We start from the raw sequence: 27,932 nt of genomic DNA, 5'->3' as shown, positions 1-27,932 counted from the left end.
AGCCATTTAAAAACTTTTATTTCTTTCACGAAAATAAATTCGCCATCAAAATAAGCGTGCGAAAAGCATGTCTTGTCTAGTTTTATCCTTTTTTTTTTCTGGCAGAAGGAAGCGTTGGGATCTATGTGTGTTCAGCTGATAATAACGCATGTGACACTTTATTTTGTATACGTTTAAGTTGTTATCTGATGTACAACATGATTATCTCAGATGATATTGAGTATCATAGTTAATGTGCAGAGACCATCCCACGGAGAGAGATATTGTAGTTATATAGCCTACGTCGTGGGTGGAATTCTTATGACGAATTATTCGGTGACGGAAATACTCTACAAAGATTTGAAATATATTTTATTTGAAAAATATATAGTCAGGGAATATTTCAGAGGATATTACAGCACCACTGAAGAGGCAAGTATATAAGAGAAAATAACGATAATACAGAGAGCTTATCGATTAAACTGGAATTTGAGATAATTCTAGTAACTGAGGAATTTCATCTTGCAGATATTTAATGATTAATCTTATTCTATTCGCTCGTACAAACAAACTGTTCCTAACTTTTAGATTCCGACAGGAAGGATGATAGATACCCCACTGGCGCGAATTGGTCCAAAAAAGATTAAGAAATTCTGTCAGAGTATATAAATCCTGTGTGACATTTGTATCTGCTTAATTGCTCACATATATCTGTGCCGTAGCACTACCGAGCGCGCAGATGCCCAAGGTTATGAACGAGATTGGCCATATAGTTCAGATATAGAAAAGACTTCTGTTGCCTAGAATGACCACACCCCCCATAAAAATATAGGGTCCTTATGAACATGTTTGTAATCCAGCGAGAACCCGAAGGTTACTCTTGGTTTCAGCTGAAGGTTCACTTCAAGATGGATTTCCTTAAATGAATATGTATTGCAAATTACACAACAAAGTCGTCGTCCCTTTTAGGAGACACATAGTATATAAGGAAAAAGTAGTACATACATACATACATATAAGAGATATTTTTCCACAGAAGTGGAATAGGTCATTCTCAGCCGAAATTAGAGTAGGGAGATATTTGTTTCACAGGAAAAATTTCCCTGCGAATTATTTCTTATTTCTGTCCGAATATTAATTTGATTCACATATCAAATACCAGTTGAACCTTTATGCGTTATTAACATATAAAAACTTTATTATAACTCATAGGTTCCGACAAATTCCGATCCGATCTGGTTAAAAAAAGTCATTAATGCATGATCAAATCTTTTATCATTAGTCCGGCATATACATTATTCCAATACATGAATTAATTCCCAGCCATTTAATAACAAAACGGCCCGCACAAATCAAATTATATTTTTTCTCGCGATAAGGAATTCACCATCAGAATCAACACGCAAAAATACGTCGATTTTTATCATTTTTTGTCGGACATATGAGAATATTACCTAGTATTAGGCAATCCATTATTATATGTCATTAGATCTATGTGCTTTGAGATCTGAACTTATTCTTAAATAATGAAGATTTAGAATAATATCTATTAGAGACAATCCTGAATAAAACGCACTAACTGTGTGTATGTTAGGGAATCAACAGAAAAATAATCATGTGCGATCATAATTCTGTTTCTGAGTGATAAATTTGCCCTCCTCAAATTTTCCTTTATTGAGTCGTGTTACCTGTGCTATATACTATTATATAACGTGTCCTCAGATAACTTAAGCTTGTCAATACTTAAGTGCTTTGTATCAAATATAGTCTTGTAAGATCACTAACAAAAATCAACAATTCTTGTAGAAACAGTTAATTTTCTTGTTAATTCGTTAACTCGCTTCGTTAACTCGCTAGAAACTCGTTATCAATCATTCTTTCTGTATTCCAAAGCGAAGTATCAGTCATAAGACACTCAGGACAGAGACACTACTATATATATCTACCCTGACTACAGTAAATTTCCTGCACAACGATTCCCAGACCAGAAAACGCAGCCACCATTTTCCTTTGTTTTCCCAGACGAACAATGCCACCGAATCACGTGATTCTGCACATTCTGAAACTTGCTGCAGTAACAATGATCAATGATCTTTCATTCGTCAATAATTGATCCCGTAATACCTACGCTTAGTGGGGTAACTATTCCCGTTTCCCAGCCGAGTCTTAGGATCCCGTCGGAACTTCCCGAGCACTGCGCTCAGTTCGACCTCAGCTCCGGGAACCCATAGTTAACCTGACATTGCCGAATAAAGCCGTCAGATGCAAGATCCACCGTTCGTTGACTTGACCATGCCGGCCAAAGCCAAATGCGTAGAAACTCATTTGTCAATTTTATCAACCAACTTGCGCTGGCTGATCAAACTAAATTGATTACTGTAACAAGCTCCCTTAATCGAACTAGCAACCTAATTCTCATAAGTTAGCTTGCTCGATTTTCTTCAAAGATCAAACCATGCTGGATAAAGCCAGATAAATTTCTATCGACGTTTTTCGACGCTTCAATCAATTCCGAGGAGTTCTGAAATCGACGCGTCGATAAACTTTTTTGGAGACCAAATTTCGGATCGGTTTATCTTTCTCGCCGACAAAATTATCGTGACCTCATTATTGTTGCCGTACAGTAAATATTACTTCCAAGCTTGTGTTTACAAAGCATAACTTTGTATTTAAGGTGGCTTCATTTCGGAAATAAAGCTGTTTTCATTATTTTATTTTTGCAGGCGTGCTTAGTGGATTACATATCCTCCCCAATTCAATATGCAAGAAAAAATAACCTTAATATTAACAAATTATACAGGAATACGCATTATAATAATACTCTCCAGAACATTTTGACTAAGACTATCAGACAAAACGTTATATAACATGATACAGCTCGGTCAACATGACTCAATAAAGGAAATTTTGCTCATTTTAATCGTAACATTCCTAGTATCCTGCATGACATATCAAATCTTCACTCAAGATGAAAACAGCACCCTTCTCAGCGGTACCGCCGTTCCTCTTATCATTTTCAATATTAGCAGGAGTTTGCAAAGTGACACAGTAATTAAGTTGTACATTTATTCGGTTCACAACTGCTGCCCTTCTTTCGAGAACCCGATTGTTTGTATGGACAATCACGCTTGAGATGACCACGCTGTCCACATTTAAAACACTTGATTTTCTGAATATTTTTTTTTTTTTTCTTGAGTTTACCACCTATGCGAGCCTGCTTTTCTTGATCATCATTCCTGTCTCTTTTCCTATCGGGAGTGACACGAAAGCTGTTAATAAATTCTTTAGCATTACTCTCTGCATTCACCATATTTTCATAGATCTCGCAAATTAGATCCGTACCTTCATACCACATGATATTTTTCTTCGCCGTGGCAAGATCAAGCGCAGACTTGAATTCGTCAAAATTCTCCTTTCCAGTCGAATACATCTGCGCAAGCAACAGGAATGCATCATTCTGAAAGTAATCCGGACAGATGGACCTAAAAGTTTTAATTAAATGTCTCATCTTGCCAATCGATTGAACAAAAGTGGTCTTGGACATCTCAACCCAGGTAGGAACTATGTCAACGGAATTAATAAGATCATTGTAAGTGCTGTTCAATGCAACGAGCAAATTTAAACCTCTATATTTGTTCATCCAGAGGCTTTTGTCATGCGCAAATTTCAGCCGGATAGCTTCTTCAACTTTAACACCAAAAATACCGCCGATCGAATCTGATCCTGGTACCTTGTCCATTTTCAAGAGTTGGGTAACATCCTCAGCATCAAAGCCATCGCTGCAACCAACTGAGAAAGCACGAATAAACCAATCCCTGAACTCCTTAACATATATAACAGAGTCATACTGGCGGCTCATTTTAAACTGAAAAGAGACAAACGTGTCCCGCGTACCCTCGATCGTAAGGGTTGCGTTGACTTTCACCAAGAGTTGCTCATAATTCACAGCATTTTCTACCCCGTTGCCATCAACTCTGCCAGAACTCCTAAGAGGATTCTCATTCCCATTTTGATTTCTTATTGGAGACATCTTTCGATGAAAACAAATGTTTGATTTTCACGTAAAGGAAAAAAGTAAGTTCAGCGAAAAATTTTGATAAGTAGGAAAGATTGGAAATCTGATAAATTCGCCCTTTTTAATTTTCCTTGATTGTGTTGTATCAGTGTGCTATATCATACTATATAACGTGTCCTCAGATAATCTAGGCTTGTCAATACTTATGCGCCTTTATTGGAATATAGCTTCGTAGAAGATCGTTAACAAAACTAACTATTCCTGTAGAAATCGTTAATTTTTCTCGTTAAAGTCGATACTTTTTCTTTCGAACCATATTCCAGACAAAAAATCAATCATAAAATATCACAGATCAGAGACAACGCTGTATATGCCTATCCTAACTGCAGAAAATTTGCCGCACAACGATTTCCGGATCAAAAAAAGTACTTTATATTTTTTTTCCTCAGACCAGCATAGTGTTCAATCATACGATTCTGCACATTCTGAAACTTGCTGCAGTAACAATGATCAATGATCTTTTATTCGTCAATAATTGATCCCGTAATACCTACGCCTAGTGGGGTTACTATTCCCGTTTCCCAGCCGAGTCTTAGGATCCCGTCGGAACTTCCCGAGCACTGCGCTCAGTTCGACCCCAGCTCCGGGAACCCATAGTTAACCTGACATTGCCGAATAAAGCCGTCAGATGCAAGATCCACCGTTCGTTGACTTGACCATGCCGACCAAAGCCAAATGCATAGAAACTCATTTGTCAATTTTATCAACCAACATGCGCTGGCTGATCAAACTAAATTGATCACTGTAACAAGCTCTCTTAATCGAACTAGCAACCTAATTCTCATAAGTTAGCTTGCTCGTTTTTCTTCCATAGATCAAACCATGCTGGATAAAGCCAGCAAAAATTTCCATCGACTTTTTTCGACGCTTCCGTAAATTTGACTTAGACGCGTCGATCGAACCATTTAAGTTAAAGATCGGACGGGGATATCTGATAATTTTTACCCTCTCAAACTTTCTCCATTAGTCCTATTAATGGAAGATATGTATAAGGATAGACTCTCGGATAACCTTAATAAATCATAAGCATATGGAATCTAATCTCATTGCATTCCAAGGAATCATCACATAATGATCATATAACCTTATATGAGTAGAAAAAAATTTTTTTCGACGTGCTCTATAATTCGTATTGTTGAAATAACGAAATCGAATTCGGACTAACATTATCCAAGCTGTGTTGGTCCATTCTACTGTTCAAAACGACGAGCACTTGCATAACTCAAGTCCCACATTTTTTACTATTTAAAATACTCTTGATGCAAAACGGCATCTTTCCAGTATGATATATTATGAAAAAAACGTTTCAATAGAGATATAATGTTTACCGGCTTGTCCTTTACTATACCTTAATAAAATCTGGAACCATAGACTGGAAGTGACTCTCCTTACATTATTTGATATTTCAATCCACTTATTCACAAATTGTTTTGCAAAATATCACTCTGTTGGAAAATATAGGTATAGGTTTCTATTCAATTAAGACTAAGTCTTGATAAAGTATGACTCTCATCGAAATGATTCACCCTTTCAACCAGCAAATACAAATGAGAAGAGAAAAGACTTGACAGGTAATTTTTTATGATCATTAACCAGTACTGAGGAAAATAGTCATTATCAGGTCAAAAATAAAGGCGTCATGAATAATGAAATGTATCAGTTGAATGATAATCTGACTATGCGCAGGCATGTGTTACGATCGATTATTGTCACCATGGCTGAGGCCTGCTCCCAAAGGAATAAGCAAATATACAAATTATGCCATAATCAGGACATACAACGACAATACGCCTGCTCTCACACGTATTAAAAATGAGCGCCGTATGGAGAAAATACGTAGATAGAATTGTATGCGTTCTTTTCTTCGACCATGCATGCATGTGTCGGTATTCACATTTCTTCTTAGAAATTCTTTCGATAACTCAACATCGAAAAAATTCGAGACAGCGCAACAATTAATTTTCCCTGTTCATTTTTTTGTAAATTTCGCTTCGCTTCCACTGCTATTTAAAAACAAGGCAAAGCCACCTATTAGATTATAGAAGGTAAAGCGTAGAAAGAAACACAACTTTACTAGTGTACCAGTCCACAGAAAGTAGAAAACGATATCGTATAGCGCGAACAAAAGAAAAATGTCTGAGGAAAAGAAATATATAGCAGCACTTGTGATTGATTTCCTCGTTAGCTCCGTTGAGACAGGAGATGTTCCGGAAGATAACAAAGATTCAGTTGAGTTTGCCGTTGAAAGCATTCAGGACGCGTTCAATGTTAAGAAGGAAGAAGTCTCCAAGATTATTAAGGACAAGTTTTCGGGGAAAAAACTCACGGATATTGTAAATTTCTCAGGCAAAAAAGAGAGTTCAGAGAACAAAGAAGACGATAAAGTCTCAGATGATCTATCGGACGAAGATAAAGCGAAGGCAGATGCTCTTAAGCTCGAGGGAAACAAGGCAATGACACAAAGAGACTTTTTGGGGGCCATACAGAAGTATTCAGAGGCCATTGAGATTAATCCAACAAATGCTGTGTACTTTTCAAACAGGGCAGCAGCATACTCTTCAGCACGTAAGCATAATCTTGCTCTTAAAGATGCAGAGAGAGCTATAAAGCTTGACTCAAAGTATGCCAAGGCATGGTCGAGGTTAGGACTTGCAAAGTATGTTTTAGGCGATGCTAAAGGTGCAATGGAGGCTTATGAGCAAGGCTTGAAAATTGAGGGTGCAAACCCATCGGCAACGATGAAAAAAGGTTATGAGACCGCAAAAAAGCGGGTTGCCGAGCAAAACGATACATCTTCCGAACAGTCTAACACTTCTGATGCCAGAGATAGCAATTCTGCCACAGGTGGCAACCCATTGGGTGGTTTGAGCGGCTTGTTAAATAATCCAAATGTTATGCAGGCTGCTCAACAGATGATGCAGAACCCAGAAGCTATGCGTGGACTCATGAACAATCCACAACTTCGTCAAATGGCACAGAGTATGGGTCTAGGAGGTGCTGGAGGAAACGGGGCAGGTGCAACAGGTGGTAACGGTTCGTCTCCATCATTGCAAGATTTAATGAACAATCCAATGCTCAGAAACCTGGCAAGCCAATTTATGGGAGGGCAGCAGGGAAATCAAGACAGTAATGATAGCAGCAGCGGCAACAACAACAACAATAATGCTGGTCAATAATGAAAGATCTTTACGTAAAGTTTTTTAAGCATAATGCAGCGACTATAAAGAGATAATTAACGTATGCGATAAGTTTGTTAATTTAGTAAAGTGTATATATAATTTTCTTTCCCTGTTGTGTGTATATTATTACCTACGAACTCCATCTCTGTGTCTCGTTCAAGCTGTTTAGCATCATCTCTTTCTGTAACTTCAACACTTCTATGTGCGATTTTGCGTAACGTTTAAATGCAAATCTGGTGAGAAGACCTCTGAATTCATAAAAGTTATTTAGCTCAACGCAAAGGTCCTCATACTCCCTTTTCAACTCGACATTCATAATGCATATGCTATTCTTCACCTTACCAAATTTCTCCACTAGCATCGTTGCTTCCTCCTTTCTTCTCTTGTTCACAAGACCCGAAAAGTATCCGCCATCACTTTCAAAAATTCCATCCATTCCGGGCGTAAATTTTGTCTTGGACCAGATCTCCTTAATGGCATTTTCGCTTAAACTGCCAAGCAACATCCTAATTTCAAGAAGGACCTTATCGATAACAGTTCCCTGCAGTTTCCTCTGATGATGATTATCTTTATTATTGCTCTTTTTTGCATTTTCGGAATTCATGATTTTTATCAATTCATCCTGAATACCTTTTATTTCACCAAAAAGACCCCACCAGTTCTGCAACTTCGTTTCCAAGAAGTTATCAATACGTTTAAGCATTTCCAAAATAGAAGCCTTCATCAGTTTCCAACATTCGGCAAAAAGAACATCATCTACGGCTCGATGTGCTCCTGATATGTATTGCTTTTGAGAACTTAAAAGACTCAACAGCTGAACTGGAATACAATCCAAGTTTTTTGTAATAGCATCTTTTTTAACACTTCTGGATGCCAGATATTCAATGTTCTTCTCAAAGTATATCACATCCTCTTCTTTTGTACTAGAAAATGTCACCAAACGGTAGAATTTATCCATCATTTTAGATAATTTCTTCAGGGACACTTTGGAGATTTTCAAAAATGCATTATAGTTCCCCACATTTTCTGGATGTAATATATATGTCCTGGGATTATCGGATGTTAAGGATGCTTGCAGAGCTTCCGTTTGAACACGCGTTTTACATCTGAGATAAGGAACTTCATCCAAAGCTCTCTGAACGGACAAATATTCTGTAGAAAGAGGTGAACTTCTTAGAGTTGAATTGAAGCGCACAAATGTGAGAAGAATGTTAACGTGAAGCATGAGTACATTAAGCCTAAGCTTTCTGGAATAATTCACGTTTGCCATATCTTGAGTTTTCATATAAGCTGGAAACCACAAGTCATTATCACCAATGTAAGTTTCTGGGAAAAGCATTTTCATCAATCGAAAATATTTAACAAAACTGTTAAAACTATGTATAATGTATGTGTCATTCCTTTCATTCGAAATGCGCTTATCATAGTAACGAAAGTAAATGCACATTCCATGGGATTTATCAAATCTGAATCTGACTGCTGAGCAAGCACACTGGTCCACAGTAGCAGAAAACCTTTGGGTAATTTCATTATCCAATATATTCATAATTTTCCTGTTTGTTTTTTCATTTCCATCTTCAACGTTTTCTACTCTATCCACCTTGATGTAATCTTCAGCATTCATCTGATACATATCATCTGTTTTTAATAACTCGAGCCTTGGATCCATTATAATTTGCTTAACACAAGATAGACGACTGTAGCGAATATATTGCATCAACGGGGTTTGCTTACCCGCATTAAAATGATTTAGATCTAAGCAAGGAAACATTTTGAGGTAGGCATGCAAACTTGTTCCATCCTTCATAATATGTACAAGTGTATTATCCCTATTATCCATATGCTTTCTAAAGTCGAACCGCAAATCATGACTAGCATACCAATTTCTAACAATTTGTAACGTTGTTTTTAGCATTTCCGTGTAACTTTGATGGTCATAACATCTAACTATAGAAAATAATGGCGTCCTTCCAATATTATCACGATCCTCCCAATTGATATAATGTCCCAAAATAGGTATCAACTTATAATTATGAAATAAGAAGTGACCAATATTTCTTCCTTTCGTGTCCTTTATATTGCAGTATTTTTCAATCTCAAAATCATGAGCTTGCAATATCGTAAATGATAATTCCCCTGATATTGGATTTTCTATTTGGAGCGCGGCACTCAAAAGAGTTGTTCCGCTTACAGTCTGATCCTCAAGTATGTCATCTAATGTGAATATATAACGATAATCAAAGATCGTTTTGATCAAAAGATAATTATTTCTTAGTAAAGAAAGCATCAGGCATGATTCTCCATTCAGAGTTCGACTTCTGATAAATGAATCAACAGGTATTTTATACGCTGCCTCCGGGGACTTGAACGGATCCAAAAGTTTAGTAATTTTGTTTATAAGAATTTTGTCGTGACTTGGATCATTTCTTTCTAGGTTTTCCACATTCTTATCCGACGAAACTGCTTTGATTAAGTGCCAGAGATTCATATTTTTCAGTGAATAATCCTTGAGGCGCTTTAAATTTAATGAATCACTGTAATAACTAATTACAGCCTCCATCGATGATATAGCATATCCTCTTGGTCCTGTTTCAATATTTTCCTCCGAATAGCAAAATAGCTTGATATACTTGAGGCGCCTATTCAAGAACCTAACCTTCGAATGGGCAATGACAACAATAAGAAGAGACATTAATGTATCAGCATCAATGGAAGGAAGGTCCAGGTCAGATATATCCTTAGTATTACTACCTGTCAAAACAGTAAACGTGGAGTATAGAATTTCACATTGCTGAGAGCTGGAGCACGCAAACTGAAGTCGTTTAAAAACAGATATGGCATTTAACACACGTTTCTCAAGATATTGCAACTTTTTGGGATTATAAATCCAATCTTCAGGAACACCTGATTGGGTAATACTAAGAGAATCAATATATTCATATGCATCCTCTATTTCTGAATCCTTCTCTGATTCATTAAGTTCAAGAAATTTTGCCCAAAATCGATCATATATATTCTCTTCAATATAGTCAAATACAGAATGCTGTAGAGAAATTGACGGAAACTTTGCTTTGATATCATTGTGAGTACTTTCAGGTAGGTTGCTGATTATTGAGCCACCCTTACTCATAACATTCGTAAAACACTCATTAAGATCATCATTACTAGATGCTTCTCGAACAGTGAAGGAACTAAATAAATCTTTAAATAATTTCCCCACTGTTGAAGCTAGTTTCGGCATTTGGGAAAGAACTTCATGAAACGAGTAAATGCTATGTTCGTTAGATGTGTCGTCTAAAGGTAGAAGAAAAATGCTTTTCGATTTTTGCACCGGTACTATTTTTGGACGTGCATGATGAATTCCTGGATAGCGTGGATTTCCCTCAACTGACTCTTCAATGTACATGATGTGAAAGCAAGCACCAAAAGGAATGTATGTTGCAAACGACCTGAAAAATGTTTGGCGAATAATCTTAAGTGTGAAGTCATGCTTAAATCCATTTATGTTCCTTAATATTCCCTTTCGTATATATACTGTCTTGTTATTTAGTGTCAGAAGTTCCCCATTGACTGGATTCGTTGTTTTGTGCTTTGGTCCACCACTAAGAGAGACATTAATTATGTGCGACTTTAAGAAGTTTGCATTACTGCATAACTGCCTATATGTTTTGCCTGAATCGTCATCAATTGCAAGAAGCATGAATTTTGTTTCAGGAACAAGAACTATATATTGTTCAGGGCTGGAGCAAAGCAAATTGATAATATTCTTCACCTCCGCATTTGACGCTATATTGGAATTGTTGAACAATTCATTGAGAAAGGGATTTCCTAATATCGGCAAGAATGGTGTCTCTTTGATATTCGAACGTGTGCCTTTATCCTTCTTATGATCATTATCAGATTTGGAAACACTCATTTCGAGCTGCTGATTGCATTCAATGATGCACTCCAATGGTTCCTATACGATGAGTTATTAAGAATGCAATGCGATTGAGATATATGCCGCCGTTTAAAGAAGTAGGACAGATAAAGCAACGATTTTTTTCATATAAGAATTCTGAATTTGGCTGCTGTGTTATTGTGAACATGCACGAAGGAATTTTTGATATATATTGAAACAACATAAACTATGGACAGGGTGGAAAAGAATCGTATCACGATGCCTCTGGCGTTCATATTACGAGCGCTTTTTTTTTTTTTTTTTTTGATCTTCAAGATTTGGGCCGTTGGTCGGTCAATCGGCCTTCGATAAATTTTCAGAAGAAAAATCGGACTAAGTTTTGACGGTGCATGTACACTAACTCCGGTACACTGACTCCAGATATAAATTAAACAGAACAGAAGAGCAGTGGTGCTTTATTGTCATGGGCAAAGGCAAAAATAAGAATAAAGGGGATAGAGAGGATAGAGGTGGACATCATAGATCAGGGCATCATCATAGTGCGTACCATAATAGAAAGCAGGAAGTTAAATATGGAAAACGGAAGTGTAACTTTAAGTGCAAGCTAGCGATGTGGGATTTCGGGCATTGCGATCCAAAAAAATGCAGTGGAAAGAAAATGGAAAGATTAGGATTAATTACAAATCTTCGTGTGGGCCAGAAGTTCCCGGGCATTGTGGTTACACCGAATGCTAAAAGTGTAATATGTCCAAACGATAGAGATATAGTATTAAAGGATGGAATATCAGTGGTGGAGTGTTCATGGGCACGCTTAGATGAGGTTCCATTCAAAAGAATAGGAGGAAAACATGAGAGGCTTCTTCCGTATCTTGTTGCTGCGAATCCCATTAACTACGGTAAGCCACTCAAGTTGAATTGTGTTGAAGCAATCGCTGCTTGTCTCGCTATTGTGGGGAGTGAGGATCTTGCACTGGAATTGTTAAAGCATTTTTCGTGGGGTCCCGTCTTTCTTTCGGAAAATAGAGAGTTGATCCATTTGTACCAGCAGTGTACGGATGAAGAGTCTGTTCTGGGAGCTCAGCGAAAGTATATGGAGGCTGTGGAGAAGCAAAGAGAACTAAGACATGAGATGAGTAAAACGGTGGATGTCTGGGCTTTAGGAAACCCCAATCATGGCAGTGGAAATGTGCTTGATAACGAACTACAGAACGAGGAAGGAGTAGTGAAGAACAATGAAGATTTGGAAGCTGCAGTTTCGGATTCTACCTCAACGAATAATGACAAACATGGTGATCTATTATTGGACGAGGGTAAACGGGAGGCATCTCAAGGTGAAGTGGTACCAGATGATGCCACAAGTACACCGCCACTTGCTGAAGTCCGAAAAGAGCAATTAGACGCCGAGCAGGAGGTGAACTTGAAAATGGCACACATATCGCTTGAAAACTAAGTACACTTACACCAATATATATAATCCAGTAACCGAGATACAGTTGTATTACTAGCAATCCCTGGGCATAAAAAGTGCGGAAAATGTCATTTAAAAGATAATTGTTCTATATGTCCAATCATTACCAAGTGTCCTGGATGTACCTTCCAGATGTCTCCATATCTATAAGGTATTTCTTCGCATGGTCATCTGTCCATCCGTTTTCTTCAGCGAAAATGGTCTCCATGGTGATTCTAACTTGAATTGGCATCTTACCTGCTGAACCGCAAAGGTAGAAAACGCCCAGTTTCTTCACTAATGCATCATTAACCGTCTTCTTCTCTTGATAGAGCCTATCGAAAACGTAATGACGTCCTTTCTTCACGTACTCGGGATCTCGAGAAAATGCAGGAAAGATCTTTGCCGCGCCCTCCTTCTCAAGCTCTTTCCAAAGATCGCCATATAGGAAATCCTTGTCAGGATATCTGTTTCCCGAGAATATATACATCGGACGGCGCTGAGACTTTTCCTGTTTCATCTGATCCTCTACAAAGCATTTCACCGGTGCAACACCCGTACCTGTGTAAGCCAAAATGATTGGAGTTTTATCATCGTCTCTAAACTTCGAGCGAGAATGCTCAACACTACCCAAGATGACGTCTCCAGAATTAAGAGTCTTAATCCACCGAGTGCAAAGTCCACGCCTGATCCGGCGGATGATCGTCTTGTACTCGATGATACCGACGGTTAATTCAAGAGAATTGTAGTCAGGCTCGTCCGCCTGTCTGCAGCGGGAGGAAATCGAGAAAAGACGTGGCTTTATCAAAGGAAAGATGTCTAACAGGTAATCTAGCGGAATTTTCAATGTAAAAAACTCCTGCACAGTCTCTAATATGGATCTGCGAGGCCTGTTTGCGTAATCGTACAATTGCTGAGTTTCCTCGAGTCTCGTCAACTCTATGAGCTTGTCCCTCTCTCTTTTATCGGATGTGAACTGGCTTGCCTGCAAAAAAAATGATCTTCGAGGAACAGACATGATATCCAAGTGATGTGTAATGAGGGAGCGAAGGGTCAACTTTTTGACAAATCCACCTCCAGGGATGCTCAAAGACCGCTTTGCTTCAACATGGTTAGGGACAATTTTCAGCGGGTAATCGGCTACATCCTCCCAACCCTGAATCTCAATCAACTTATCCACATCGCTTTTTTCGTTTGTGGGATAAAGTGCCAGTGTGTCACCAGAACTGAACCGCAGATTACCTCCAGTCTGGTCTTTCTTGCGTAAAATCACACGGCGAACATCCTGAAAATGATCACTAGCAGTAATTCTATCGACTGAAACAACCTCAAACTGGGAAGGAATACGATCGGACCGAGATGAGCCGGACACCGCGACCCTGGAAAGAGCTATGTTCTTGACATCCAGGTCCGTCAGGCGCTTGAATTTGTTCTTTTCGACAATTAGATGGAACGAAGGAGGCAATGTCTCTGCATTGGCAAAATCGACATTTTCCTTAATGCTCGATTCATCGCCAGGGAAAAGCTTAGGAAGAGACTTCGCAATAAGATCCGTCCAGGCTGCAAAATAGGCCTCCGAACCTTCTGAAGATTGCTCATCAGACTCTCCACGATCGCAAAATTCCTTTGCTCCAAGTTGTAAAAGCCGGGCATGAATCTTCCGGATAGCCCAGTTGAACTGTGGATAGGAAGAGTCACCTAAACCAAACGTGCTGAACCGAATATGGCTGAGAAGATCACCTGGCAACGATTTTCTCAAAAGGAAACGCCAGAAATGGCGTGCGTTTCGTGGAATTTCACCTTGACCGGTTGTTGAACAGATTACAAGAAGAACATGATAATCCAGTAGATCGCTAGCAGGGAGATCGTCCATTGCCGATACCGTTGCCTGGTATCCTTGATAACGATATGTTAGAGATAGAGTTTCGGCATAATCCTGGGCGTTTCCTGTCTCTGATCCGTAGAGAATGAGTATTTTCCTACTGGCCATGGTTGTATCTGTGTTTATATTTGAGTGCTGGTCCAAAGCTTTTGCGCTTTCAAAAAGTTATGAGGCAAGAAGCAAGACAAATGATGCAGGATCCTAATATCTGACAAATAAATGCTCACAAAACACTAAAACGCCTCAAAAAAATGTTCTCCCAGTTGTAAATGTCACGAATGTTGAGTGAAAACTTATTGCTAGCACCCGAATTCCTTTATATTGAACGAAGCAAGAAATGCGTGAAAAAAAAAAGCCTGATCTCAAAATACACACACGTTAACGTACGTGTTTGTGTGCTTTGCATTATCTTCTCTAAGCTTTTCTTTGTCCGGTGAATTTTCTCTTCCTAGAAAAATTTCCACTGATTTTTTCGATTATCTTTACGCGGGCAGAGATCACCAATGGTCATCAAATCAGACCCCGAGAAATTGTGAAAACGTTTTTTTTTTGTGCTTCTTTGTCTTGCGGCGGAGAATAATCATTCATTCAACGTTTGATACTTATGCCTGCAAAAGAATATAGCAGGACCAGCTCTGAAAAGACTTACCTGTGTATGTAAATGCTTTTTTTTCTCGGTGTGGACAAACTGCCGTGGGCTCTTTTCGGCTCACTCCTCGGGATTTTTACCGCTCCCATATCCACGCATTACTAATCCGATAAAGACCAGAGTTACTTCCATACTTCATTCGAAAAGAGGAGGGCTATTTTCATCGTTAAACATTCTCAAATATTGCAACTTCAGCACGGGCCTTAGTGGATAACAGAAACAATGCCTGCTTGGTGTGTATAATGGCCAATTATCCAGCGTTGAACACGTGACCAATACCAGTCGGCATTTTACGCAATCCAAGAGTAGATTTCGTTCGAAAGTTAACTAATGAGTTAACTAATGAGCACTTGCCAAGTGAAAAAAGCCTGGTATGAGCCTTGGAATAAATTGTTGCCAACCGGCTCTCACGTAAAGCCCATACTACGCCCTGTCTGTACAAATGAGTCGCTTGGTACTATAAACAAGAAATTCTAAAGAAATGTATGTAAATTTGGTAGCTACCTCAACTGGATGCGAAAACGCTCAACAAGCTCCTTCAACGACTTCTGGTGCAACGCATTGACTTCGTCGTTGGTCAAACTCCGGTCCATAGACTGGTAATTCACCCTGTAGCATTGTGACTTACGGCCTGTTTTCGGGTGAACAAACTCATCTATCAACTTGACACTCTCGGCAAGATCGCCGGAGTTCTCACGAACTATCTCCATGAGGTCGTTAGCATTCAAAGGCAGTGTTTCGCCGTCTTTTCCGCGGGGAAGCCAGAACGAAATGTCTCTCTTGGTGCCAGGGTAGCGGGAATATGGCTTAAATAGCGAGATCTGTCCGGAATGGAACTGATTCTTGAAGCGGGGGTCCAGGGTCCAGAAGAGGCGAATGTCAGGAATATCGAATAGGAGCATGGCCAAACGATCGAGGCCTAGTCCGAATGCCCAACCTATGGTGTTCTTCTTTTCGGAGTTCTCGAACACCAACTCCCGGACAACTCCGCAGCCCAAGCACTCGAGCCATTCGCCCTTCCACCACACCTCAATCTCCCAGGATGGGGAAGTCCATGGAAAGTATGCCTCGACCCACCGGACCTTCAAAGGCTCATTTAAGTACTCTTCCTTGGATCCGGCAGCCTTGGCAGCGGCCTTGGCAGCGTTGAATATGCTGGCAACGACCTTCTCGAGCATTCTTTTCAAGTGTTTGGCCACCAGATCTGTTTCCTGCTCGGTCATAAATGGCTGAGTTGGGTTTTTGACCGGATCGTGGCCCACATCCTTCACCACCACGTCTCCCTGCGTGGTTTTCGAAAGCTGGGCAACCTCCGCCTCCATTGACGCCAGCATGTCCTGCTCGCTTCGATAACAAGACCGATCCCAGTGCCTAGCACCCTCCATCTGGTGGAAAACCGGATAGTGGGTCCTGTCTATTTCATCTCGCCTGTACACGTCGCCCGCAATCAAATACCCGGGCGAGTCGCATCTCTCAAAGCACTTATGCTCGTGGGCAGATGTGTGCGTTCTCAGCAAGTAGTTGTTGTTTATATAGTATGAATCGTGCACAGATCTCCCCGGATGGTCTTTGGGGAAGCCGAGCACGTCGAAATTCTCATACGTCGACACCACGGGTTCAAAATCGTCGAACTTCGTGTACTCTGGTTCTTCAAACTGATCCTCAACGATTTTCCGGAGGATCCCAACAGGATGGTTTGGATCTTTGTACAAATCACGCCCCACTAAGCTCAAAATCCCCGGTGTCACATTAGTCTGCAAATCCGTCTTATACTTCTTCCCCATAATGATCAATTCCTCCGGCTGTTGTCGATGTGAACTAGTCCGCCTGCTTTGTGCTGCATGTAGTCCTGCGCCGCAACATTGTGGATGTGTCCCAATATCAAACAGTGAAAACACGTTTCGGGTACCGTTTTTGACGCTATTAAGAGTAGCTCGAGAAATATGCTGAATCATCGCTCAAAGCAGCTTAAGCTATCCCCTACCCCACTGTGTGCAAGTCCAGACAGTGTATATAAATAATTGCGAGAGCGTTGAAGCCTGAATTCCGAGGATGTTGTCTGTTGTACTGTGGTAATGCCCCATAGACACGGCAGACTGCATGGCTGAAACCAGCGAAAAATAAGGTTGGATCGCAAGTGTAGGGATGGGGAGGAGAGACAAAAAAAAAAAAGATAGCTAAAATTAAGAGCTTAGGAAAAAAAAAAAAGACTCCTACATGTTGTGGTCCTTTTTTTTTAGACTTTCCTCTTCAATTGCATCAGAAAAGACATTGTTTATTCCTTTTTCACTTTACCAACAGACCATTTCCAGATCGTGACCATTTATCCAATATGCTCGCACGACTAAGTGGACTATCCGGGCTGGCTTTCAGCTCACGTGCTCTTACCCATTCTATACAGCCTGCTTCCCATGTAGTGCAGATTACAGGAAGAAGATTTGGCCATGAGCTTGCGCCAAGATACACAATTCAGAAGAAAAAGCAGAAGGGGAGAGTGACAGTCCGGACGGGGGAGTCCGAAAAGGGCAACACGTTGACATTTGGAGATTACGGAATGAGGTTAAAATCACAAGGTTTGCGTATCAAGGCAGACCAACTTCAGGCTGCAGACACGATCTTGTTGAAATTCGTCAAAGCAGGAAACGGGAAATTGTGGAGGCGTCTCTGTACAAACATTGCAGTGTGTGTGAAGGGAAACACTACCCGTATGGGAAAGGGTAAAGGGCCATTTGACCATTGGGCAGCAAGAGTGCCAACGGGAAAAGTTGTGTTTGAGGTTGCAAATATGCACGAGCAGGAGGCAAAGGATGCGCTAAGACGTGCCTGCGACAAGCTTCCCGGTGTTTGGGAGTTTATAAGGACCAACACGCCGATTCGGGTCGGCTTAAAAACGTTTAAAGAGAACAAGCCGGCGGAGAAGAAGAACTATCTCGATCTTCTGAAAAAGTCCCCTTCAAAGCAGTACGCCAACTTCCTGAAATCGAGACAGCCCGAATTCAGGAAATACAACGGCCGTCGCTGATTGGTCAGGCTCCCTGCTTGGGACATATTTAATTACCTGTACATATATATACATTTATAGTTTCGGGAATCACGGACTACACGTTATTCACATATCGGCACAGCTCTGCATGCCTCTCTATTATTTGCACAGTAAAAATTTCACTCTCTGGCATTGGCCACGTGGTCTACCTCGTTTCTCCACTCACGTCTCCCTCAACAACAACCATAACTCGAGTCACAAAGCCTTCTAGGTGGAAAATGTCCTTGGATCCCAAACTTAACCTCTCATCAAAGACCGATGCAGCCTCAACCACCTCTGCTTTCGTCTGGTCGCGGTTCTTGATACCCGCAAAGGCATCAATGTCACGCCAGAGCTCGAGTGTTAGCCCCTTTAAGATTAGACTTGCCGGTATTGCATGTGCTAGCAATTCGTACAAGACCGATCTGGTCTGCTGGAGCTTTGAAACACTGCGGTCTTTGAGTATTCCCCGGGCTAACTCCTCGATCACAAGCTGCCAGTCTGGTCTGATGACCGCAGTTGTGGGTGTGACTTTGTCGTTGTTCATATATAAAGCCTCAAGCATCATAATTCCCATCCTCAAGTTTTGGTTACACGCATCGGCGATGTGTCTGTATATTTCGTATCTCTCTGATTGATCGGACGGGAACTCTTTTCTGGCCATGCTCTCGTGGCTGAGAATTGTCTCAAGCACCTGTCCACATTCATCAATGCTGGGTAGACCAACTCGGATGGCCAAAGTTCTAGATTTGATAGGATCAATGATGTTGGATGTCGATGTGCAGATCAACACCAATCTGATGTTTGCCGAGAACTTCTCCATTGTCCTTCTCAACGCTGCCTGTGCATCCCTGCTGAGCTGTTCCGCTTCGTTTATGATCACCACCTTGAATCTTTTCTTGTTGTTGCTAAGAACTTTTGTATCCTCACCTTTCAAAAGACCAGCAAAGTCGATACTCTCCGTCTGCCCAATGTCCTTCAAAAGCTCCTGAATAACGATCCTGTCGTTATTTCCCATGTCGCTCGGTGTTATTTCCATGTGGAATGGAGATGATATCACGTTAAATTCCAATTTTCTTCCACTTGGAGTTTGGAATGTTTTCACATCCACCTTAAGTCTATCCACACCAGAACCGTATAGCTCATGCAACAATGACATACATCTGGTTTTCTTTCCGGCTCCAGATGGGCCATACATTAGTATATGTGGGAAATCGCCCGATTTCGCAAGCAACTTCAACTTTTTCGATATGTCTGGATGGTATGTGAGCTGACCCAAAGTCTTAGGTCTGTACTTATCTGCCCAAAGCGACATTGTTATTCTTTTCTGTTTCTTTTCTCTAATAACAAGTTTGGCTTTTCCATGTAATGCTAGGTGCTCGATTTCTGACTCTGTGATATTACTTTCGTGATCAATTACAACACCAACAGCCAGAGTAAAGAGAAGATCATGCTTTTTTTTTTTTTTTTTTCACTCCCTCACTGCATAACTACTTCGCGTCTGCCTTTTTTTCGCGTTTCTAAATTTCTCCTGACTTACATGAATTTTCACAGGCTAGGATCAGCACCAAGCCATTCCCAGCTCTATCTCTCGTCTTATTATATTAATTTACCAAATACTCTATTTAATCTATACTGTAGCCTGTTGGTATGCAAGCTCACGGAGACGCTTCTTTTCCATAAGCTTCTTGCTATCAAGCATGACCACCTGCAAAATTACGATGCCTATAATGCAAAGGCCTCCCATTAATGTGTAAGTTCCACCCAATGACATACTTTGATTCATTTTGGAGATGCAGGACACAAATATAGCACTCATTCCACACCGGAAAAGATTGTTAAGAGATGTGGAGCCGCCGGATTCTCTCGGATGAAGATCCACTAAGAGAGTTGGTGCCACATTCAATGTATACATGACACCAAAAGTAAGAAGGAATGAGAGCACTAAAATCACAGCCACCGGCTCTTTGTATTCTAAACACCAGCCATACGTGATGCATGAGGCAACCATGATAGCAGTGGGGCCAACAGAAAAGCACAATCTGGCCCGGATGATGTCGAAAGGAGGAATATTCTGACCGCTCTTCAGATCACCCAATTTTTTGATATATGCATTCTTCCTCTTCTTGTAAATCCAGTTCAAGGATTTGCCGCTAAAAATTGTGCCAAAAATGGTGGACATACCTGGGGCAAAGAAGCAGAGACCAACCTTGAGCGATGAGTAGTGGTAATCTCTGCTAAGACTTGTAGTCAGGCTGACCTGCGACATGGTCCATGTTGCAAAGAAAAGCGAGCAGGGAAGAAGAATCAACGTTATCTCCAACTCACGAAGAAGCATGAAAGGTCTAAATGGGTTGAACTTCGTCTCAGATTTTCGCTCAAGAGACTTGCCCTCCTTGTCTGTAAGCCGCTTCGAGTAGTGAAATAAAATTGGTGCTTTGTGTATTATGCTTTTAGGCGGAACACTCAAGTTTCCCACGATTGTTCGCCTCGTCTCTGGCAAAAATATGAATGCTACTAGGAGCACAAAGCCATCGAAGGCAGCACTAAACCAGAAGATGGCTCTCCAATTCCATCGAGAGTCAAACACAGAACCTAGAAATGGTGCCAAGCCCTGGCCTATCAACGTAAATCCAGAAACATAACCCAATATTCCGCCCCTATTCCTTCTGGTCGTAAAATCCCCCGTGATTCCGGAGTTAAGACTGATAGTAGGGGCCACAAAAGTTGCCAAAACGCATCTCAAAAGAATGATGAGCCAGTAAGTATTTGAAACAGCAAGCCCAACGTTAGCAGCCACCCCTCCAACCAGACAGAAAAGCACTAGAGGGCGCCGTCCAAAGTAGTCCCCTGCACTAGAGATGAAGACAGGTGCTATTGCCTGAAATATAAGATACGCAGTAACAGTCATGTTAGCCTGTTCAGCAGTAATATGGAAATCATCCTGAATCTCCGTGAGTGCCGTCCAATAAATTGGCATTGAAATGGATGAGCAAAGCCCAATTACTGTTAATATTGCTGTCATGAACGACATTTCTGACTTTTTCATGATTGTGTACGGCATGTTATTGGCCAACACCTGGGAATTTAATTCCCTGAGCCTATTGTTTCCTATGAGACTATCACGCGGCCCTTTTTCACCATCACTATCTTCTGCCTGGCTCTCACTTGCGCTCATACTCCCACTCTCCACATTTTTATCCCTGGTGGTCACAATCGTACCTTGAATGCCCGTTTTTCTAGTCATACCGATCCTTCTAACTTTCTAATATAATTCCCTAGTAGAAATTCTCTGTACGGGACCTGATATTTTTCATTGACAATCAACAGATGTGTTCAGTTTCACTCTACGCAATAAACCAACCCAAACTTGTATTGGCCGTATATAATAACTTGGGTGCAAGTGGCGTAAGTCTGGGGGCCATATATGAAAGGGAGAAAATGTGATATTTATTAGATATCATCGATGCGCAGGAAAAGAAAAGTTTTTTTTTTTAGCCTATTTTTTAGTTTTTCTTCTCCTGCTTATCAGTAAGGCCCGGCCCGGCCCTACGAAACGTTTTTTTTTTGAATCCAAAATGCAAACTGATGTCGTCTCATCCGAAAATATTGTTCTCGTTCCCGATGCCTTTGTTCAAACAATTAACGAGCTTGCTAATAATATTCGTCTGTCGGAAACGCCGTTTCAATAAGGACTATCTGCCCCTTTTTATCATTTTTTAGATAAGTCAGCAAAATTTTTGAGAAATTAAAGTCAAGTTTTTTTCACTTGTCTTCATTATCTTTCTAATTGGAACATACCACACGGAAAAATTTCAATGCTTTATGCGTAATACTGAGCGGAATTTGTTCTGTTGTAAATCCGCTCGCTCCGTCAAACTCCAAAATAAGTGATTCATACGAAAATAAAAAGACATATTGTTTTTCATTTACGTCAACAAGAATGTGTTGGCGTTTTATGTGGTTGCTGTAGTTTGCATAAATTCGTACCTAAAGCCTTTTCTTGCCTTCGTTTGTTTTTCAAAATCACCCTGTTAATGTTGCATTCACATTTTATCTCTTGGCCCAAATTTCTTTTTCAATCGTATCTTTCTTCCTCACCCCGCTGCCTAATAGCCCATTATTATTATTTCTTGAATGGGTGCATTCTTATTCTTTTTATTAATGACTTTTTTTTTCTTTTTTTTATTTATTTTTTTTTACTGTGTTTACTTTTTTAACTCACTTTTTTTTTCCCCTTTTCTCCCCCTCCGTCTGTACATCCCTAAACTCTTTACTGCTTGCATATTTTACGGCCGTACACCACCACTACCATATATTTTTCACTAGGTCCATTTTAAGCACTACATTTGCCTGGCACAGCTCGCAACACAAATTGCGGTCTTCTGAGCACTATAAACTGTTTTGTCAGTCGTCGTATTTACTATTTGTTTGATCCATACGAACACATAAAGCATTTCTTTGCGCCCAGATTTTGGCCAATGTCTCGTCTTCTCAGAGCTTTGAGGGCACTTGGCGTTGATGAGGAAAACATTTCAGATGCGTACGATGATGATTTTTTGACAGATCTCCAGACCGAGGCTCAGCAACCGGCTATACGAAGAGATTCAATTTATTTGAGAAGCGAGCGACAAATTTCTGACGGATATAATGTGGAAGCTCCGCTTCTAATTGGTGATTTGGCTGGTCATCAGAAGCTGGATTTCTTCAAGAAGACTGTCAGCATGCTTCCGCTGGAGCTCAAGATCAAGATTTTGAGATTGTGCTTCAGCAAGTTTTATGAGACGGACATGCTTGGCTTTCTCCAGGATAGTAGTCTTCTGTCTGTGCTTAAAGTATTTTACGATGAGCTCTTGATCTGTGATGGCAAGCTATACTTCGGTGGCTTTAACGAGTATGATGTGATAGAGTTCAGCAGCGCCGAGTTTCAGGATCGATTCAAACCTCTCATCAAGGATAGTCAGATCAGAATCAAGATCCTAAAGATATTCGACACAAACGGAATGGGGAACGAAGACCTCCTTTTACTCTTAAACCATGCGGAAACCATCTGGTGTGCGAGCGCATCGTCACTTTCCATGATCTATTCCCTTTGTCCAGATGCCTTGTCGAAAATTACGGATCTTTCGGTTGAGAATCTGGACTTCCCGATACCGCGAGCAGACTTGGTGAAGATCTTCGGTAAACTCTGCCATTCTTTGAAGGATTTCACATTGCCGCTTAGTCCCGATGACTCGGAAAAAGTGACTGTTATGCTTGATTCTTTGAATGCTGTCGACCACCAGCTTACAGTTCATTTGCCAATCTCGTATCCACTAGATGGAGGAAGAGGGCTTGATCGCATAACGGAGCTCTTGGGCCCGTACTCGTGCAAAATCAAGCTTTCGCACATCCTTTTCACTTTGGTCTGTCCCAATTTCCACTTCAACGACCTTCACAACTTTTTGAAGAAGATCGGGTTCAAAAAGTTCACAGACTTTTGCTTGGTTTCATTTCCGAACTTCCGTGTCCAGGGTGATCTTAAGTTTGTGTCGGAGCTTTCTAATTTGGTCACTATTGTTCTTTCAGGTGGATTTACACTGAACTCTAGAAAGTTTGGGGATTTGAAGGGGCTGAAGAAGTTGAAGGAGCTCATGCTAGAAAACTGCAAGTTGGATAGCGAATGGTTTAACAAGTCTCTTCCAGAGAATCTCAAGGACATCACTATCAGTTACAACTCGTTTAGCGGATACGGGACATACACTATTCCGCGAAACTTGAAGATTCTCACCATTTTGGCGAATGACTACTTCAATATGAAACTGGACAACGTTGATTTTAGCCAGTCGAACCTTTCTGTGCTCAAATTCCGGGTAGATGATCAAAGTCAGTGGAACTCGTTGACTGTTTCGTTTGCAAACATGCCTAGGACTTTGCAGGAGGTGAATTGCCACAAGCTCACAAGTTTTATTGTGGAGAAGGATATTAATTTGAGCAGGAAGAAGGATCTTCTAATATCAATAACGACTGCAGAGAGAGAGCGGCTTTTGGAAAGACTTGATCCTTCCAATGTGAGGTCAAACGTAGATGTTAGGTTTGGATACTTTGAGAATGAAGAGTTCCACGTATTGGGTGAGGCCAATAAGATGAGAAGCATCGGCGGATTTCCGAACAGACTTCTAAAGTACTGAGGCGGCTTGTTTTGCCCCTATGATTAATGAATGCATGTAATGTTTTATAGAGCAGAAAAGATTGACATTTTCTTTTATTTCGTTTACTTGTTTTTTTTTAGTAAGATAGTAAATATAGTAGTATAGTATACAACCGTTAGATCAATAGTGTACAAATTTTGCTAGTGAAACAATTAACCCCCAAGTTTCACACTTTGGGAGAGCAACTTGAAGAAGAGGAAGAAGAAGAAGAAGAAAGACAATCAGCTCTTTAGAGGCAAGACGTTCTCCTCGAAGTAGATAGCAGAATCGCTACCAGAAGAGACGATGTTTCCTTGAGGTAAGTAGTTGCACACAATGTAGTATCCGTAGTAACTTCCGCAGTACTTGTAACCACATCCCAATTCGGTACTTGACTTCCAAACAACCTGTGTGAAATGGCCAGTTTTCTCGCTGAATCCTGGATCGTCGTAATTGTAGTCAGAGATTTCATCGTACCAGGCGGTAACTGCACCGGCATCATCAAAGTCATAACCATAAGCAAGGTTTTCACCAAGACCGGAGCCATTATACTTGTTGCCGGAGTGACTGAGGACACCATCGCAAGAGTACGAGTCGGCATATGTTTGAGCAACCGCTGCAACACCAGAGTTCCAAGTCATGTCTGGAGTATCCTCATGGAGGCTTCTATACTTGTTGTGCATGTCAAGGTAGACCTGAGCAAAGTCGAAGCCTGTGGATGTGGATGCAGCTGTTGAAGAAGTAGAGGAGGAAGACTTAGAAGTTGTTTTAGAGGATGAGGTTGATGGTGTGGATGATGTGGATGTGGACGACTTAGATGTTGTAGACGATATGGATGGTTTAGATGTAGATGATTCAGATGTAGATGTAGACGATGCCGAAGTTGAAGAAGCACTGGTTGAAACTGCTTCGCTCAAAGACGAGGACGATGTTGTGGACTCGAAAGACGAAGTAGATGGATTGTAGACAAATCCTAACTGTATTGAGCTCGTGCTTTCGGAGCTTGCAGACTCACTCGAACTTGCAGATGAGCTGGTTGCAACTTCTGAGCTTGAAGAAGTGGTCAAGGAAGAGGATGAAGATGCTGAGCTTGTAGCCGTAGTAGTGTCTTCCTCATCATCTAAAGTTGAGATCTCTGATGACTGAGAAGCACTGGACTTGACAGCAGAAAACTGAGACGTAAAATCGCTCGGATATGGCTTGTAGACATATTCGACAGTTGTGACAGTATGATAGTTGATCACACAGCTATCTGAGGCATAAACTCGCTGGAGCCCTATAAAGGCGGCCAATGCGATAGCAGATAAACTCTTCATGTCGAAGTCCCTTGTTTTCTGTAGTTATAAAGGTGTGTAAATATTTCTTGTGTGTCTAATGCACTCTTACCCAGAGGTATGGGGAAAAGAAAACTAAGTAATTGCAAAAGCAAAGCCTAAGACCATCCAGGCGGCCAAATGAACATTATATATACTTCATTTTTGGGCCACCGATCTGCTTTATGGAATCAGAAGTAGGACTTAATTAATGGCCCTAAATGGTTGTGATTTAGAGACAAGCCACCAGCTTTTGCTAATAAGATCGACAGACCGGATCAAAAATTATTCAACTGTGCTTTCTCGAGAAAGAAAAAAAATTAATCACTGCTGTGTAGAGATTTCCTAGCTGGGAGGGGGCTGGTCTAAGATTTTCCTGATCTGCCGAAATCATCTTTATTACCTGCATATGTCCGTAAATTTTTTAGTACCGGACAAAAAGTTTTTGCGTCTAGGCTCCATTCAGCCATAATTATAATTATTTGTCCGTCCGCCGCATGCTCTCGGCCCATAACAATGCCTATTAACTCGAATAACAATACTTAATTGATTGATTTAAAATTCTATAAATATTTATAAACCTATATGCACCATTGCCTGCCGGATTCTTTTTAGATCATCGCCTGTTCTGATTTGATCATTTGTTTATTATTTCCTGATCCGATTGCTTTTCTCGTGAATGCTTGTGTGTCATCCCCAACAAGATGTGGCCCGTAAAAAGTTTTAGCCCTAACATAACCGCAGGAAAAGTTCCAAGCGTACAGAAATAATGCCGCCAAAGCAAGAAAACCGAAACTCTTGAATCCAAATGACTCTATAAAATTGTTGATTAATGATCCTACAATAGACACAATAAGTTCACTGTAGTTAATTAACATGTACGCTTTTTTCCTCATGCATTTTTCCCATTCAGCGCATTGCCTTTCCAAAGCAGGTAGCCTTTGAATCTTGCATTTATTGATTTCATAGTTGTACTTGCAGTCCTCTATTTTGTACTCTGCATCCAGCATACGGTTATCCACCGATATTGATACGTCCTGTTTGATCACTTTCAGAAAAAGATATCCCTGGTATATCAAGTAGCTCGCTACAACCGAGTTCATGAGTATTTGCAAGTACGTTGATAAAACGTACGGTGTTTTCCAGATTGGTTTGGCAGTTTGCCATTCATCTTTGTCATCAGTATCGCTAAATTCCCCGCGATACATTCCCATTCTTCTCCTCCGCAATCCAGATCTAAAAGCTGCATAATCGTCATAATCTCTGAAAAAGTTGTTTTGGTTGATGTATATCCTAGGAGCATTATTTGAAAAGGCGCCATGCGAAAACTCCTCTTTGTTGCCATATTTATTTTCCCCAAGGTTAAAATTCTTGTTTTCCGTATGAGATTCCGATTCACCTCGTCCGTTTTCCTCTTCTTCGTACAACTTTTCTGGTATATGACTTCCAATTGCAAACGCATTTCCAGAATGCTGCTTTGAATCATCCGTCTCCCTAATTATATTTTCCACCCTTTCCGAATTATTTCTGTCACTATCATCCTCTTCAACGTCTTCAGTTTCTTCTTCTTCTTCTTCTTCTTCTTTCTCTTTTTCTGGTTCCTCCTTCAAAGTATTTGAGTCTTCGTTATGCTCATCTGTGCTCATTCTCTCCTCTTTGTAGCCATGTGCCTCACATTTTGCAGTTTTTGTTTGTGTTATGTTAGGAAGAAAGTCCCTCCCGCTTGCAAGTTTGCATCCCTGCATTGTGGGATTAAATAAAACATCAATCAACACAGAATGATCGCCTTCATTCTCTTTTTCTGTCTCTAATTCTGCTTCTGGGTCTTCCATCGTCACATCAGTCTCTTTGCCATCATCCATAAGCGTATCCTTGTCCTCACAATCATCCATATTCCCTGAAAATTGTTTGTATTCAGTATTATTTGCATTCTCTTCGGAATTGTAATCTTCCATTATCACATCATGAATATCGTTCTCATTCTGATCCTCAAGGTTAAGCTTCGAAAAAATGACACCCGTGATATCTGAGTCATCTCGAATGTTCAGATTTCGAAATTTCTCCATTCTGATACTTTATTTTGGCTGATTAAGCAAAAGTGGCTAAAGCGTTGCCAGAATAGAAGCAATCAATTTGTCAAAGAATGTATTTACACGAATGCATCCCCACTGTTGACAGATCTCCATAATTTTTTTTTTTTTTTGCAATTTTTCAGTTCGTCAAATTTTACCGCTCTCCAGACAGATTATGTGCTCTCTTCCCTTTCTCATACTTGCACCGTCAATATACACAGAGTGTGACATTTAACTTCTATT

The 27,932-nt window shown here is 40.5% G+C and overlaps 12 protein-coding genes across 12 annotated transcripts; 4 read left to right on the top strand and 8 right to left on the bottom strand.

Moving 5' to 3' along the window:
• Window positions 1-2,910: 2,910 nt before the first annotated feature.
• BRETT_005168 (uncharacterized protein) lies at window positions 2,911-4,009 on the bottom strand (the record flags this gene model as incomplete). Its single annotated transcript, XM_041283651.1, has 2 exons — window positions 2,911-3,062; window positions 3,181-4,009. The coding sequence occupies 2 exons, from the start codon at window positions 4,007-4,009 to the stop codon at window positions 2,911-2,913; spliced, it is 981 nt and encodes a 326-aa protein (XP_041137003.1).
• Window positions 4,010-6,186: 2,177 nt separating this feature from the next.
• BRETT_005167 (uncharacterized protein) lies at window positions 6,187-7,230 on the top strand (the record flags this gene model as incomplete). The annotated part of the gene is made up of 1 exon (XM_041283650.1): window positions 6,187-7,230. The coding sequence occupies one exon, from the start codon at window positions 6,187-6,189 to the stop codon at window positions 7,228-7,230; it is 1,044 nt and encodes a 347-aa protein (XP_041137002.1).
• Window positions 7,231-7,363: 133 nt separating this feature from the next.
• BRETT_005166 (uncharacterized protein) lies at window positions 7,364-11,149 on the bottom strand (the record flags this gene model as incomplete). Its single annotated transcript, XM_041283649.1, has 1 exon — window positions 7,364-11,149. One exon carries the CDS (start codon window positions 11,147-11,149, stop codon window positions 7,364-7,366), a length of 3,786 nt encoding a protein of 1,261 aa, XP_041137001.1.
• Window positions 11,150-11,597: 448 nt separating this feature from the next.
• On the top strand, window positions 11,598-12,584 carry BRETT_005165 (uncharacterized protein; the record flags this gene model as incomplete). The annotated part of the gene is made up of 1 exon (XM_041283648.1): window positions 11,598-12,584. The coding sequence occupies one exon, from the start codon at window positions 11,598-11,600 to the stop codon at window positions 12,582-12,584; it is 987 nt and encodes a 328-aa protein (XP_041137000.1).
• Window positions 12,585-12,705: 121 nt separating this feature from the next.
• On the bottom strand, window positions 12,706-14,571 carry BRETT_005164 (uncharacterized protein; the record flags this gene model as incomplete). The annotated part of the gene is made up of 1 exon (XM_041283647.1): window positions 12,706-14,571. One exon carries the CDS (start codon window positions 14,569-14,571, stop codon window positions 12,706-12,708), a length of 1,866 nt encoding a protein of 621 aa, XP_041136999.1.
• Window positions 14,572-15,612: 1,041 nt separating this feature from the next.
• BRETT_005163 (uncharacterized protein) lies at window positions 15,613-17,067 on the bottom strand (the record flags this gene model as incomplete). The annotated part of the gene is made up of 1 exon (XM_041283646.1): window positions 15,613-17,067. The coding sequence occupies one exon, from the start codon at window positions 17,065-17,067 to the stop codon at window positions 15,613-15,615; it is 1,455 nt and encodes a 484-aa protein (XP_041136998.1).
• A 377-nt stretch (window positions 17,068-17,444) lies between these two features.
• On the top strand, window positions 17,445-18,134 carry BRETT_005162 (uncharacterized protein; the record flags this gene model as incomplete). Its single annotated transcript, XM_041283645.1, has 1 exon — window positions 17,445-18,134. The coding sequence occupies one exon, from the start codon at window positions 17,445-17,447 to the stop codon at window positions 18,132-18,134; it is 690 nt and encodes a 229-aa protein (XP_041136997.1).
• Window positions 18,135-18,300: 166 nt separating this feature from the next.
• Window positions 18,301-19,449, bottom strand: BRETT_005161 (uncharacterized protein; the record flags this gene model as incomplete). The annotated part of the gene is made up of 1 exon (XM_041283644.1): window positions 18,301-19,449. The coding sequence occupies one exon, from the start codon at window positions 19,447-19,449 to the stop codon at window positions 18,301-18,303; it is 1,149 nt and encodes a 382-aa protein (XP_041136996.1).
• Window positions 19,450-19,764: 315 nt separating this feature from the next.
• BRETT_005160 (uncharacterized protein) lies at window positions 19,765-21,381 on the bottom strand (the record flags this gene model as incomplete). The annotated part of the gene is made up of 1 exon (XM_041283643.1): window positions 19,765-21,381. The coding sequence occupies one exon, from the start codon at window positions 21,379-21,381 to the stop codon at window positions 19,765-19,767; it is 1,617 nt and encodes a 538-aa protein (XP_041136995.1).
• Window positions 21,382-22,615: 1,234 nt separating this feature from the next.
• BRETT_005159 (uncharacterized protein) lies at window positions 22,616-24,304 on the top strand (the record flags this gene model as incomplete). The annotated part of the gene is made up of 1 exon (XM_041283642.1): window positions 22,616-24,304. The coding sequence occupies one exon, from the start codon at window positions 22,616-22,618 to the stop codon at window positions 24,302-24,304; it is 1,689 nt and encodes a 562-aa protein (XP_041136994.1).
• A 242-nt stretch (window positions 24,305-24,546) lies between these two features.
• On the bottom strand, window positions 24,547-25,620 carry BRETT_005158 (uncharacterized protein; the record flags this gene model as incomplete). Its single annotated transcript, XM_041283641.1, has 1 exon — window positions 24,547-25,620. The coding sequence occupies one exon, from the start codon at window positions 25,618-25,620 to the stop codon at window positions 24,547-24,549; it is 1,074 nt and encodes a 357-aa protein (XP_041136993.1).
• A 608-nt stretch (window positions 25,621-26,228) lies between these two features.
• Window positions 26,229-27,683, bottom strand: BRETT_005157 (uncharacterized protein; the record flags this gene model as incomplete). Its single annotated transcript, XM_041283640.1, has 1 exon — window positions 26,229-27,683. The coding sequence occupies one exon, from the start codon at window positions 27,681-27,683 to the stop codon at window positions 26,229-26,231; it is 1,455 nt and encodes a 484-aa protein (XP_041136992.1).
• Between the last annotated feature and the right edge of the window lie 249 nt (window positions 27,684-27,932).

The sequence above is a fragment of the Brettanomyces bruxellensis genome, chromosome 7, assembly GCF_011074885.1.
Source record: "Brettanomyces bruxellensis chromosome 7, complete sequence".
NCBI classification, from domain to species: domain Eukaryota; kingdom Fungi; phylum Ascomycota; class Pichiomycetes; order Pichiales; family Pichiaceae; genus Brettanomyces; species Brettanomyces bruxellensis.
Note: the sequence above shows the minus strand (reverse complement) of the source record. Positions and strands in the feature narration are given on the sequence as shown.